The 13078-nt window shown below is 43.3% G+C and overlaps 2 protein-coding genes across 4 annotated transcripts; one reads left to right on the top strand and one right to left on the bottom strand.

The window, feature by feature from the left end:
- Positions 1-225: 225 nt before the first annotated feature.
- Positions 226-3220, bottom strand: LOC120103651. 3 transcript variants are annotated; one of them, XM_039132232.1, is made up of 3 exons: positions 3068-3220; positions 1320-2894; positions 226-986 (listed from the first exon to the last, which is right to left on the bottom strand). In XM_039132232.1, the coding sequence occupies exons 2-3, from the start codon at positions 2846-2848 to the stop codon at positions 749-751; spliced, it is 1767 nt and encodes a 588-aa protein (XP_038988160.1). In that variant the 5' UTR covers positions 2849-2894; positions 3068-3220; the 3' UTR covers positions 226-748. The 3 variants fall into 3 exon arrangements, with proteins under 3 accessions (XP_038988160.1, XP_038988162.1, XP_038988161.1); XM_039132234.1 differs by having other exon boundaries at positions 1320-2876; positions 3068-3180; XM_039132233.1 differs by having other exon boundaries at positions 1320-3181.
- A 5587-nt stretch (positions 3221-8807) lies between these two features.
- On the top strand, positions 8808-12786 carry LOC103715053 (EKC/KEOPS complex subunit TPRKB). The gene is made up of 6 exons (XM_008802559.3): positions 8808-9295; positions 11105-11171; positions 11389-11511; positions 11601-11684; positions 12305-12391; positions 12502-12786. The coding sequence occupies exons 1-6, from the start codon at positions 9228-9230 to the stop codon at positions 12586-12588; spliced, it is 516 nt and encodes a 171-aa protein (XP_008800781.1). The 5' UTR covers positions 8808-9227; the 3' UTR covers positions 12589-12786.
- The last annotated feature ends 292 nt before the right edge of the window (positions 12787-13078 follow it).

Here is a 13078-nt window from a genome sequence, read left to right as displayed (position 1 = left end):
TATATTTCAAGGTGGTTAGGCCGAGCAAAGGGCGTTGGTATTGCAAGCAAAATTGAGCAGTCACAGTTTGCATCATTTCAGCTCGCAAGCTCGTCACATGCCCACCAATTGGAGATGGCAAACTGAAGCTCCAGGCTTTCCACAACCACCACCCTATTAGATGGATGAAAAGACTGGAAAATGTAGAGAGAACGCCAAGTTTGCTGAGAAAAATAGCCGCGGCCGGAATGGAAGCAAGGAAGACTTTCCTGTTTTTTAAAGTCGGTGCTAATTACAAGAAGCAATCCACTTGGGAGTAGGCTCCCACTCGGTTCTCAAGAGATGCACAGTATTTTCTTTTGAGAACAGAGATACACAAAAAGTCTTGCACGGAGATCACGCAGCAGCGGCGAGAGGCCAGCGGACCCATCCCCACGCCAGTAGGCAAAAGTCTTAAAAGAAGAGCTCATGACTCACCGGGCCACACCCGCCACGGGAAGAAAATTGCCGCCTGGTAGTCATCCCAGCTCATGCCCTCGCAAAGGATCATTTCCCTCGATCGGGATGAACGCTACCTCGCGCTCTCCGCGTCCCTGACAATCCAAGAGAAGGCGGTGCATGATTGCTGCCACCACCTTTCCGAGCGTGTATAAGTACGACATCTCGCTGCTACGATATTCTCATACTAATATAAATGCCATGTCCCCTTCTTTATGTTTTGTCCGCCGCTCGAATGCCGCCCTTTTCTTCGCTGCTGCTTTGCCGCCGCCTACGCATCGTTGGCATCGAGAGGGTAGCAGGTGTCCTCGCCTCCGGTGCTCCACAGGAAATGCGCGTAGTTGGCGGCGTGGACGGTGTTGCCGGGATCCGCGGCGATGGCTTCCAAGTAGCTCTCCTCCGCCGCTGCCAGATCCTTCCGCGCTAGCCACAGGAAGCTCGCATAACGGCTGAGCGCCTCCGCGTCCACCGGCTCCGTTCGCACCGCCCTCTTGAAGTAATGCTCGGCCCTGCAAATGCCATCACCCAACACCATTGTTCTATCTTCTCAGACAGACCAAACCAAAAATAAGCCAACAAACAAGTCCCACCGTAATACACCATCAAACAATCTCCACAGGTAATTTCGTCGAATAGGTGCGAAGAAGAAGGCACCACTAATAATAATCGACGGCTAAAACGTAAACCAAGAAAATGTAGGACTGCCGAAAAATGGGGTCGAAACGACCTGCCGAGCATTCGAGCTCCAAAAGAAATACTCAATCCCCGGAACTGTTATGCGACACCAAACCAAGGGATCAAGTGATTATTAATTATTATGAGTACTTAGAAAATTAGATCACCTGTCGTGGTCGTGGAGGACGAGATAGAGGAACTGGGCGAAGTTGGAGAGGAGGAGGGGATTGTCGGGCTCTTGGGCCAGAAACTGCTCGTAGTTGAGCTCCGTCCGCAGGTAGTCCGAGCACTCATCCGGTTCCAACTCCACCGTAACGGGCGACACCAGCCGCTTCAACGTGTCGGGGTCCATCAGCGCCCCGTCCCTCGAGCTAGCTTGCATACTAGAAGCTTCCTCCACTGTTTTGCTCCAAGTCCTTGCCGCCTCCTCTTCCACTGCAGCGGACGAATTCTCCTCCTCTCCGCCTCCTGTCGCCGGGGCCGTCGCGATCCCGTCGGGAGGAATCGTGTGGCTGCGGTACGACGACGAAGAGGATCCGTCGGAGCGTCCGTCATCCGTGGCCCCCGCCACCGGCCTCACCTTCCGTCCGCCGCCTCCGCCGCTCCCTCCGACGGCGGCCGTTCTCCCGGTGACTGAGAATGTTTTGATGGAGGAATGATCGAACCTCGGCTGGTTTTTACTCTCCTGCTGGTGCTGGGTGATGACGGCGGCCGATCGGTGGGGCGGCGCAAAATTGGGCGCGGCGATGGCGGAGTGGCCCATGGAGTAGACGGTGTAGTTGGCAAGGAGGAGCATGAGGGAGACCATGAGGGTCGGGGTGCAGGAGAAGATCCGCTGAAAGAGCCAGACGAAGGAAGCATGGATCTCCTGCTGGACCCTGGCTAGGATCCCCTGGATATCCTCGTAGAAGAGGGTCTGTCGCATTTGCAGGGCGAAGCTATGAAGCTCCTGGACGATGAACACCATGGAGGAGAAGGCCTTCTTCACGGAGCAGCAAGTCGCCTCCCTCAACGAGGACCCCTCCACCCACCGCTGCTGCTTCTTCCGCTTGATAATACGCAGCGAGAGCGGCAGATCCACGCTGTTGGCATTCCGCTCCATGCTAGCCGGCCAGTCCGGCGGCTCCAGCCAGCCGGAGAGACAGGGGTGATCGGCCGAGGGCTCAGAGGAGGATAGTAGGGAAGAAGAAGAAGAAAAAGAGTAGGAGGTGGAGGAGAAGGCATCATCATAGCTAGTACTAGCGCCGCATCTGCTCTCTGCTTCTTGATTTCTCCTAGATTCAGAGTGGATCCTGGATTCCGTGCCATCGTCTTCCTCTAGTTGCTCGAGTTGGAAGGCTAATTCCTGGAGCCTCGTCACGAATTCCTCCTCGTCGTCGTTGTTATAAGCGAAACTTTCAAGGCTCGCGCTGGAAGCCCTCCGTAGGTTTTGCTCTGTTCTTCGCCTTCCCCTTCCTTTCAGGATCTCCGAGGATCGATTCCTGGGCAGCAACCTGGACCCGAGGAAGGGCGATCGGCGGTGGTGGTCGGCGACGTGATACGGGAGGGTGCGATCGCCGGAGATGATGCCTCCACCTCCCCAGGAGCAGAGGGGGGAGAAAAAGGAGGCCAAAATGTGGGAGGAAGAAGAGGGGGCATGGGCGGGCAACAGCTGCGACGACCAATGCGAGCAGGTCCCAGCGACCTGAACTCCCATTTCCGGCCACCCCAATCGAAACCCAGGCCTTCCAAAGTAAGATGGACTTCAGAAAAAAGCAAACAGAGGCAAGGTCAAGCAAGCATGCATCGAATAGATGGATCCAGGAGCACAGCTGGAGGCAAGAAGGAACTGAAAGAAAAATTAGACCGAGAAGGAATTAATCTTCACCGGGACCGAGTCGATGCTCGGCCCCGATGCCGATTTATTTCCACCCACCGGAGGAAGACGACGACGACTGGCCTGGATGACTGCTGGAATCACCCGAACCGCCTCACGTACCAACGCTCCTCCGCTCTTCTCTATGGCCTCGCAGCCTGGCATGCCCGCTCTCCCATATATGGAGAGAGCGAGAGAGAGAGAGAAGCGAAAATGCCTAGCAATTTCACGGAAAAGATCTACACAGATGACGTGCAACTCTGTTATTGGTCGTAATCTGACAGTCTGTGGGTCCTTCCCTCGAAAGACAAGGCGAAACGATTAGTTTGTGCCTGCCAGCTGCGTCTCCCTTTGCAATGCTGGTGGATTTCATGTAGACGCAGAAAAATAAAAAAATATAACATATTTAAAAATGTGGGAAAAACTAGGGAATACAGATTAGTACGGTGAGATAAGCTTCATTTTTTTTTTTTTGATCGGACAACGAAAAACCACTAGATATTTGTTACGCGCGTCAATTTCCGGTCACGCGGTACCGGATAAGCGCGTGGTGAAAGACGTGAATCCTCCAAGCTTCTCCTCCGCTCCGACCAACCACGTGTCCATCACAAACTAGGAGCTTTGCGGCCACTTGACTCACCAGCGTTGGATGCTGTTTGTTATGGCCGCCTCTTCTTTGATGCAGGTATCTGTAGTCTTCACCAATTACCTCCACGGTCCCTCCTTTTCTTTTGTTTCCTTTTTGCCAGGACAAAGACTCCTGTGGAATGTTCCAAGTTACCAATAAGCTAGCCGGTCATTATGAACCGGCAGGTGTTCCATGATCACACATCTCCGGTTAACAACTAAAGATTCTGAATTCGGTCCTTAAACTGTATCAAAACCTAGTCTTAATCATGGCACGGATAGGTCGGCCTTCTTTTTGCTCTCCAGAAGCCCATAATCAATAATATGCTACCTACTTTAATTTGATTCCGCTTGTCTAGAAGTAATGCACCAGCACAGATGCCAGGTGTTCGGAATAGGCGGTGCCATTGAAATTTGTACTTGAAGATCGAGCTTAATTTTTAAGGTTTAGAATCATCCTAGGATAAAGTTGATCAAGTTGAGGCGGTCTACAAAAGTGAGTTCGGGTCAAATTTTACAAGAACTACCCAATGCGAATCCCACCTCGTATGTAGATAAATTATAGTGTTTGTGTTATGATCCTAAATTTTAATGAAATATTTTTGAATCAAATAGGTCTTGATTTAGGCGGATCGTGCCGGGTTTGCTCGATTGGGTTGGACTTGACAATATTTATTTTAGGAGCGACAATGCATAACCTGCTTAGACTTTTTAATTTTTGATTCGATAGATCGGATCGGATTACCTGTTTAACGAAATAATCAAATTCGAAATTAAATTTTTGAGCCGTTTAATAAACAGGTTAGAGCTAGATTGATAGATTTTTGATCGATCCTATATCCAATTTGATCTGTATCTGATTCGACCTAATCGGATTGCCACCTGTAATTTATTTTCCTATTTTAAAAGAGTAGGGTGACAACATATCTTTGGAACAAGGTTGCACAAGATAGTAGGGGAAAATGGTAGGACAAAATTCATTAAATGTTCTGTTGGGTTGTACTAAGCATTCTTTCGAAAGTGGGTGGGAAAGTTTCCTTATGAGCAGAAGGTGCTACTTTGGGTTTCTCATGTGTATCTGTATAGGGGGTGCTATTGCAATTAGGTAACACACACGTGTGACACATGGGGAGGGGTTCACATGGGGAGGGGTTCCATGCAGACGCCGAATTTTTTTTTTTTTTTTTTTGCTAAAGCAAAAGGGGTAGGGGGGAGGAAGGGACAAGCCCACCCCCGCGTAGCAGCCCCCACTGGGCTCCCGCCCCGCCAGGAGAATGTTCGATGCGGGCAGAAATGGCCGTGTGTTGGGCACCCCGACCGGTTTTACTCATACCCTCCCCACCCGTGGGCCCGGCTCAGCTACTCCTCTGAGCTCTGGCTCGAGTCCCACGTGTGAGTACGTCACACCCGGCACGACCCCGGCTACTAGCGGTTCAAGAGCGGTCCTACACCACAAGTCCAAGCAGTGGCCAAAGTAGTGAGCTCCGGTCCACAATTTAATCGTCGCCGCAGCGATTCGAACTTGGGACCTTGTGGTTAGAATTGCTGTCCAGTACCACTAGGCTACCACCTTGGTGGCGAGACGCCGACTTTGCAACCATTTTTGCTCGCTTGTTAATGGATTGGCTCTCGTATGATGTGCCTGCGAAAAGGTAATGTCGGGGCAACGCGATGTTGCATTCAATTGGGTGTATAATGTAGACAAGAATGTAAAGGAAATATCCGAAAATGCTAAAGAATGGACGGCTCGCGTTACGCTGGGTGATAAGAAAAGATGCTAAATTATAGTTGCATCCGGTGATAAGAAAAGATGCTAAATTATAGTTGCATCCATCGGGTGACTAAGGCCCGTTTGGCAGAGCCCAAAAGTTCTGCCAAATGATGGTGACTTTCTGAAGTGATAATTAAATCTTATTTTGTTGGTTCAGAAGAATGAGATTAAGTTAAAAGATTTAACATCCAACAAGGTGCTGAAAAGAAAAAAGTACTTTAAAAAACAAAAGTTAAACACTTATGCGCACTTTCTCCTTTTTAATCAACAATTAATTTTACTTTTGAGAAAAATAAAAACAAAAGCAGCGTACCTTTTCTGATCACTTATTAGATAGTGAAAATCAAAACATATAATTTAGGCAGAAAGATTGGATTATTAATATTATATATTCTTTTCTGGATCAGGAATTCATCCCCCCTCCCTCCCTTTCTTTCTCTGTACCTACATGGAAGCAAAAGTATGCCTAATTAATTGATATATATATATATATATATATATATATATATATATATATATATATATGGGTCGCTTTTACATGCCATTGGAAAAACCCGACTGCCAGAAGAGGCGAGAAGAGACGCTGGTTGCAAAGTTAAAGGGGGGTAACTTTAGGTGTGGGTCAGGCGAGCGTTGGGAAGAACGACGTGACCGCGGTGCTTCACGTGATCTCGCGCTCCAGACGGCGACTCCTTCAGGAGGGGCCGACAGACTCTCGCGCTAACGTCCCTTCCCTCCCATCCGTCTTTCTCTCCCCTGATTTTTGGAGGGCGAGAGTACGGTAAAGAACAAATATAGTGTGACCTTTAAAATTTATTTTTTAATAAATTATATTTTTTTTAAAAATATATATTTCTTGTAATTACGGGCTGCATCCATCCAATCTAAATAAACGATGTTAGCAAATCCATTTATCCCACGTAAAAAATCAAAATAACTTCTAAATAATTAATAAATTATAAAATTAGAAATAAATTATACTAATATTCAGTAATTTGAAAATTCTATTTTTACTTTTGAGATTTATTTTTATCTAATTCTTTAATTCATAATTCAAAAAATATTAATCAAATTATTAACTTAAATGGAACTTAAATGCCATACCAAAAACTAACTAAAAAATGTCCAAACTATCCTTAAGCAATATAATATCCACTCAAAGAGGAGCCATAAGGTCCTATGAGTTTGGAGCTTGATCTTGATGAATCATCTGACAAGAGTTATATGCTAAGAAAAAAATAATTTTGATCTCTCAAATGAGTGGATATTTTTAAAATTTTCTACTATAGAAAACTAGCATCATGAGTTTTATCGCTTGAGACAGCTTGTTCATGATCCAAGTCAAACCATGGAATTGCAGCTGATGCATGCTGGTCCAAAAGGATCCGTTTAATTTTTGTATGAAGGAATTTTTTAAAGGTGGGGGGTAGATTTTTTTTGGGTGCTCTTTTTAATTTAATAAAATTAAAGGTGGGTCGTGACGTCCAATGCACATAGATGTACATGGCGTCGTGACGCATCACGCCTGCCTTGCGAGGGTGGGGACCCAGGACGGATCTCGACCTCTCATTGCGGATCGCTCAGGGATGCGGCCCTTCGCCGCTGGACCGCAGCGGGATGATTTCCGGCCCAGCTCTCCGCCAGTGCGGACGCCGAAACTAAAAACGCGCATGTGGTTTGAAACCCAGATGCTCTGGCTCCTTCTCATCATTTACTACAGCAAAAAAATCCAAGCCTGCTCCAATGGGGGCACCCTCGGACTAATTCTTTCCTTCTCGTGATCCAAGAACGTGCATGTTGCAGATGAAAGCTTTGGACATTACATTCGGGTCTGCATGTAATAAATTAGTCACATCCTTCTGTATGAGATTGCATAATTTAATCCCACGAAATATTTAAGTTTGCCCAAATCTTTTCCACGCAAGGTTTGCTTGAGATGACTCTTCAATATTTCAATTTTTCAATAACCTCGCCGCGCGTTATATATTATGCAAACACAGTTCTAAATTACATGACCAAACACCATTACAATCAAAAAATTCGAACAACCTGCATGCAACAATAGTCTGAATATACTTTATGAAAAGTAACAAAAAATTCGAGCTATTTTCGAGAAAGAGGTAGCTTTATCCACTTTCTTTCGCTATCATTTCACATATATCCTTTCTTGAAATAGCAAAAGAATAAGAATTTAGCTGCAATTTTTAGGCTTACTTGATACTCTTTGCTTTACAATATCTTGGTGTTAAGCGGAACAACGGCAAGTTAGATTTTTTTGAGGAGTTCAAAATCTGATGGCTGTGATCGTTTTAGAGCTCTCTCTCTCTCTCTCTCTCTCTCTCTCTTCTAATTACAGCGAGCGGTCGCAGGTTAATTTCGAACACATACGGCTGTAAAAATTCCATTCAGAAAGCAGGCCTGCGTATTGGCTTTTCAGATCTCATGCGATTCTGTTGGCCATATGACATCTTTTTACGTTTCTTGGACTCTATATCAAGGGAAGCATTAATCTCGGCCAGTCTGCACTTTTTGCACTTTTTGCTTGGACTCCCTTTTTTCTTTTTTTGGAGAATATAAGATAATAATTTTGACATTTTTGAAAAATGAAAAAGTTGTTTAATGCTTTAAGAGTAGATCTAACTGCCATGATCAATATATAGTTAATTTTCGTTTTTGAACTCTTCATAAGAGAAGAGCTTTCTTTTTATTACTGGAGACCGTTGAACCAACAATGATGGTTCAAGAGTTTTCTACTTTTCTTTATCCACGGCAAGAGAATGCGGGTTCGTGTGGGGAGCTCAGGTACATGCCATAATTCAATTGTTGGTGTGCGAGTGCACGCATGTCCATACGTACATATGCCACTATTTGAAACTTAACTCCTTCAGTTTAGTTCCTTCTGCTCGTTCAATTTTATGTAGCGTTCTTGGTAGTAATGTAGCTGATTATGCTCATATATGAGCTATATGAGCAGCCGACTTACCAAAAAAAAAAAAAACTTGACTTTTTTTTTTAAAAGAAATATTTTGTCCGCAAGTCTTTAATGTTAAAAATATATTTCGTGATTTTTTTTCTCAAATTTGTTCCCTTTCTCTCTTGTCAATATAATTCATTTCCGCCTCTCATCTCTGTTGTAAGTTTGATTAATCTTCAATAAAAGCTGGGTGGCTCCTTTTGCCTCCTCTTTACATCATAAAAAGAAAATATAAAAAATTGATAATGTGGTCCTGTTGGTAATTTTCGGGATCCTTTAGGTAGATTCTAATCAAATCGCTTGCTGGGAATAAAACATCTTGCCAAAATACAATGCCGACAAGCCAGTTGGAACTCCAAGTCTTTCCATGTTGGATGATCTGGTCGACATATAAATCTCCTTTAAATTTTCTCCCAGCTTGAGGCAGCCATGTATGAAGGTGTATATTTGTGGAAGGATGAACTCACTCCACTCTAGAATCATTAGATCAAACTCAGCATGGTAGGTTTTTATGGTATTTTAGATTTGTAGCAGCCGTCGCCGTCTTCCCTCCCGTTGTTCTTCATTCGTCGAGTTGGGCTCGGGCCAGGCTTTTCAGTTTTCATAGACGGGCTCTGGATGGCGACAAGGGCACCGGGCCCAACCTAGACCACGTATCGGCCCTTGCGGTACCCACAAGGGCACCGGCTTCCTTCTTGAGGTTTCTCCATCGCCCTCGGCGGGAGCTCCACCTCGGCGTTGCTCAACGCGTCGACTACGTGCGCTATCAGATCACATCGTTAGCCAGGTTTCCTCTTCCTGCCTTCCTCGAAGCCTAGGAGAGAAAGAGAGATAGAGCGAAGAGAGCGATGAAGGATTTCCAGGTGAACGAGAGCAGTCTCTCCCTCGCCCTCTTCACCGACGTCACCAACAGCAAGTCAGCCTCTCTTCCCCCCCTCTTTCCTCCACCCCCTTTCTCTCTCTCTCCTACTTATTTTCCAAATAATAAGATGATCATATCTGCTTCTTATGTCTCCTCTTTCATGTGTTCTGATGCTTTCATACCCGTCCGGTCGCTAATGAATGATCTTGCCGATGCGATCCCCCTCTGATGGTTGCATCCTTTCTCTCCCTATTTGGATGAATTCATGCTTGTCGCACCTTATTGCTGCCTTTAGACTAAAATGATCCGTCTCTATCTATAAAAAAAAAAATGGGGGAAAAAACATTAGCAAATTAAGCTTATTTTTAAAATCAGAGCTCTCTGATTATAGCTTTTAATTTGTCATGATTCATTTCACAAAATTTTGTTCCTTTCTTTCAATAACATCAAACACTTCTTTTCTATGCAATGAGCATGGCTTTCCATTAAATTTATGTGATGTTATATGATTGAGGATGAGAATCCATGCAAAATGACACAGAAATGCCTCCAGAGGACGCCAATCAGAGGTGCAGCCTCATCGATGAGTCATAAAAATGAGAAGCATGCCTTTGTTAGAACATGCACCAGACAAATTATGGTCATCCTGAAGAAAGGAAATTTTACTCATGACCTTTAGAGAATGTGCAGAATCAGTAAGGATATGGATGAACTAATTTTGTTAATCAACCAAGAACACCAAGGAAAAAATGTTTGAATGAGTGTATAGAGATCAAGCAGGACACTGAGTCAGTGTAATATGAAAATCCGAAAATAATATTTTCGGCTCCAAAAATCCATGTTTCCAAGTCGGATATATATCGAACACCTGGATGCTTGTGAAGTTCTATGGTCTCCACTCTTAAAGACTGGTGTGGAGTTGGAGTCTTCCAATAATGAGTTTGACTCTTCACCTTCTTGTTAGAAGGGAGCATTTGTTCTTTCTGGTGTTTGGTCAAGGATGTAGGTGTTGAAATAGTTATGCAAATTGTTGTCTTTCTTATATCCTTAAATTACTTGGAAATTCGAATGATAAACATATGTACTGGAAGACCTTAAGGGACAATATCTTGTTGATATTTGTTTGATATAAAATATAAATTAGTTAAAATTGTAATTTATTCTATATATCCCCATATCCCTCTTTTTCCCTTTTGTCGAGTCAATCGCTTGGATATATGTCCGAGTCTGATTCTAATATCCATGCCCATGCAACACTGATACATAATGCTACAGTACATTAAGCACTCCATATGGCCTTGCAGATCAAAATGTTCCTTCCTATCTGAACTGTATGGCCTGGCAAAGTCCATTAAATATTTATGTGTATATCTATATGGATATGAAGGGTTGGTACTTTACAGAAAGACATGAAACGCACAAATTGTTTGTTAGGTTCCTTATTTAAATAATGAACTGATGGTTTCATTTCCTATAGCAAAATATTTACAATTATGAATATATTGACATATAATTGGCAAGATAAATAAATTTTAATTAGCGGCACTGACCGTCCTCCTTGCATCACCTGCAAGGTAAGCAGAGTTTTATGTGATGCATCTACGGAGGAAGGGCCACGGTCATTGTTGGGGTTCCATGACCTCACAAATGATTATCAGAGGCTCTGGCTTGGGAAGAAGCTTCAATTTCTTGTGTTTCTTCGACCAACGCTGGTATGCCCAGGTCTTTGATCTGTGGCATGAAAAATCAGCCATATATAATGAATTGCCTTAAATAAGCTTAGGGAAAGGAGATTGGTATTATTATCTTTTTCGAATGACCATTATGATCAGATCATAATTTTTATGAACTGTTAATTTTCAGGGAGCTTCTTGATGCTATGCGGGCTGGAAGGCTAGAACCAGAAGTGGCCCTTCTCAATGCATCGCTTGTATGTTATTTTTCATTTTATTTTTTAAGGCTAGATTCAGACTAATCTGTCCATGTTTTATTTATGTACAGAATACTGTCCTCCTTTCTATTTATTAATGGTAAAATTCCTGTAATTTATTCATATTGTACATGTGATACCGCGTATAGCTTTCTATTTGTTCCCGTGAGCATGCGCAGATTTTATCCTGATGCCATTCTTATTGCTAATGGAACAGATACCGGATGTCTTTCCTGTTTTAGCAGCAGCGCATAAGGCACTTCTTGCCAAATCAAGGGAATCACTGTCAACGCGTACTCTTCATTCGGAGCTAGTTTATAATTATTCTGGATCCAAGCATGTACTGATCTGCCGTAGTTCATTCCAGCTCGATCAATTTATCTTAGTTGTTCTGCTGAATAATTGCTGTGAAATTTAATATTTTGCTAGATAACAGAGTCCTTGAAGAGATGTGGAATTTCTGATGATACAACCTACATTCTTGCAGCTCGTTTTGGTGCTTCTCATGATGAGGTATTGTGAAAGCGCTCAGATTCCCAGCATGTTACTTGGAAATAGTTTTTAATATATGAATAATATGAATGAAGTGGCACATGTGTTATGACTTGTACGTTTAACATCGGAATGTGTGATTGCTCAATATATAACTTAATGTTTATTTTGCAGTGAGCAAATATATGGTAGAATTTTACAACTTGAGTGGAATTTTATGATTGCAAATATAACTCAACGTCAAGCAGCATTGGAAGCCTTTCAGTTAATTGTGATGTATTCTCGATAATGCAATACGATGATGTTTTCTCAATACTGCAACACAACTTTTTAACAGTTTCAGCTTCTAGTTGCATCTCCTTCCCTGATACCAAAATATCCACATTTATGAATATATTGACATATAATTGGCCACATTTATCCCCATGATCTAAAATTGGACTGTTCTTTGATTGCCCTACTTGTCCATCACCGGAAAGTTCAATAAGAGGATCGGGGCTCATCTGTCTGTAGTTAGTAGTTACATTATCCATTTTTTTAACCATCCTATTCTTTTCATGGGATGTTCAATCGTATTGCCATTTGCATTTAAATTTTCGATAGTCTAATATTGCATTAAGAAAGAATTTCAACTTTACTAGATGAAGGATATTGAGAAGCTCATCAGTGGCAAAGAGATTGATTTGGAAGAGTTGGAAGGGAGAGCTAACCATGCACAGATCCAAAAGGTTTGAATTTTATATGTTTATTTATTTATTTTGGGCCATGCTGTATTCTTCTCACTTTTGTTTTTCTCTATAATGATAAAGATGTTTTTTTTTTCGTTGACCTTTTACAGCACTATAAAGTATCCCCACAGGAATTGGCAATATCTTCCCTCGCCGATGCAATCACCTGCAGGATTGCAGCTCGAGATGCCCTGTGAGAATTTTCAAGGATCGACATGTAAGCTGGGCTATCGATCATTTGCTTATGGAAATTAGTATGTATCATCTGCACGCCTCTTTTGCATGTTCTTAACTGAAATTGGAAGAAGGTGCATGAGCATGAAATTGGAAATCTGCAAGATATGAAACCTTTGGCTATGACACTCGATGCATGATAAATTGTCAGATTAACTGCATCAACCAGGCCTGCCCTTCATTTCAGTTAGCTGAAAAGGGCTGGTGGTCTATCCAGACAGATTATTGAACTGCTTCACTTGGTGGTGGTTGGTAAGGTAGTTTGAAGCAAGGGTTCTCCAGGCTCTAGGTCGGGAGACAAGGTTAGATCCTGCCTGCACTTTTCTTATAACTTTATAAGGCTTCCAGATTCCTTTTTCCCCTTTTTTTTTTTTAAAAAAAAAGAAGAAGAATCTCTTATTTCTTCTGCCACTACTTTTCCTCTCGAATTGAAAGCATGGAAGCTTCTGTTCC

This window comes from Phoenix dactylifera, chromosome 12, assembly GCF_009389715.1.
Source record: "Phoenix dactylifera cultivar Barhee BC4 chromosome 12, palm_55x_up_171113_PBpolish2nd_filt_p, whole genome shotgun sequence".
In the NCBI taxonomy this organism is placed as follows: Eukaryota; Viridiplantae; Streptophyta; class Magnoliopsida; order Arecales; family Arecaceae; genus Phoenix; species Phoenix dactylifera.
Note: the sequence above shows the minus strand (reverse complement) of the source record. Positions and strands in the feature narration are given on the sequence as shown.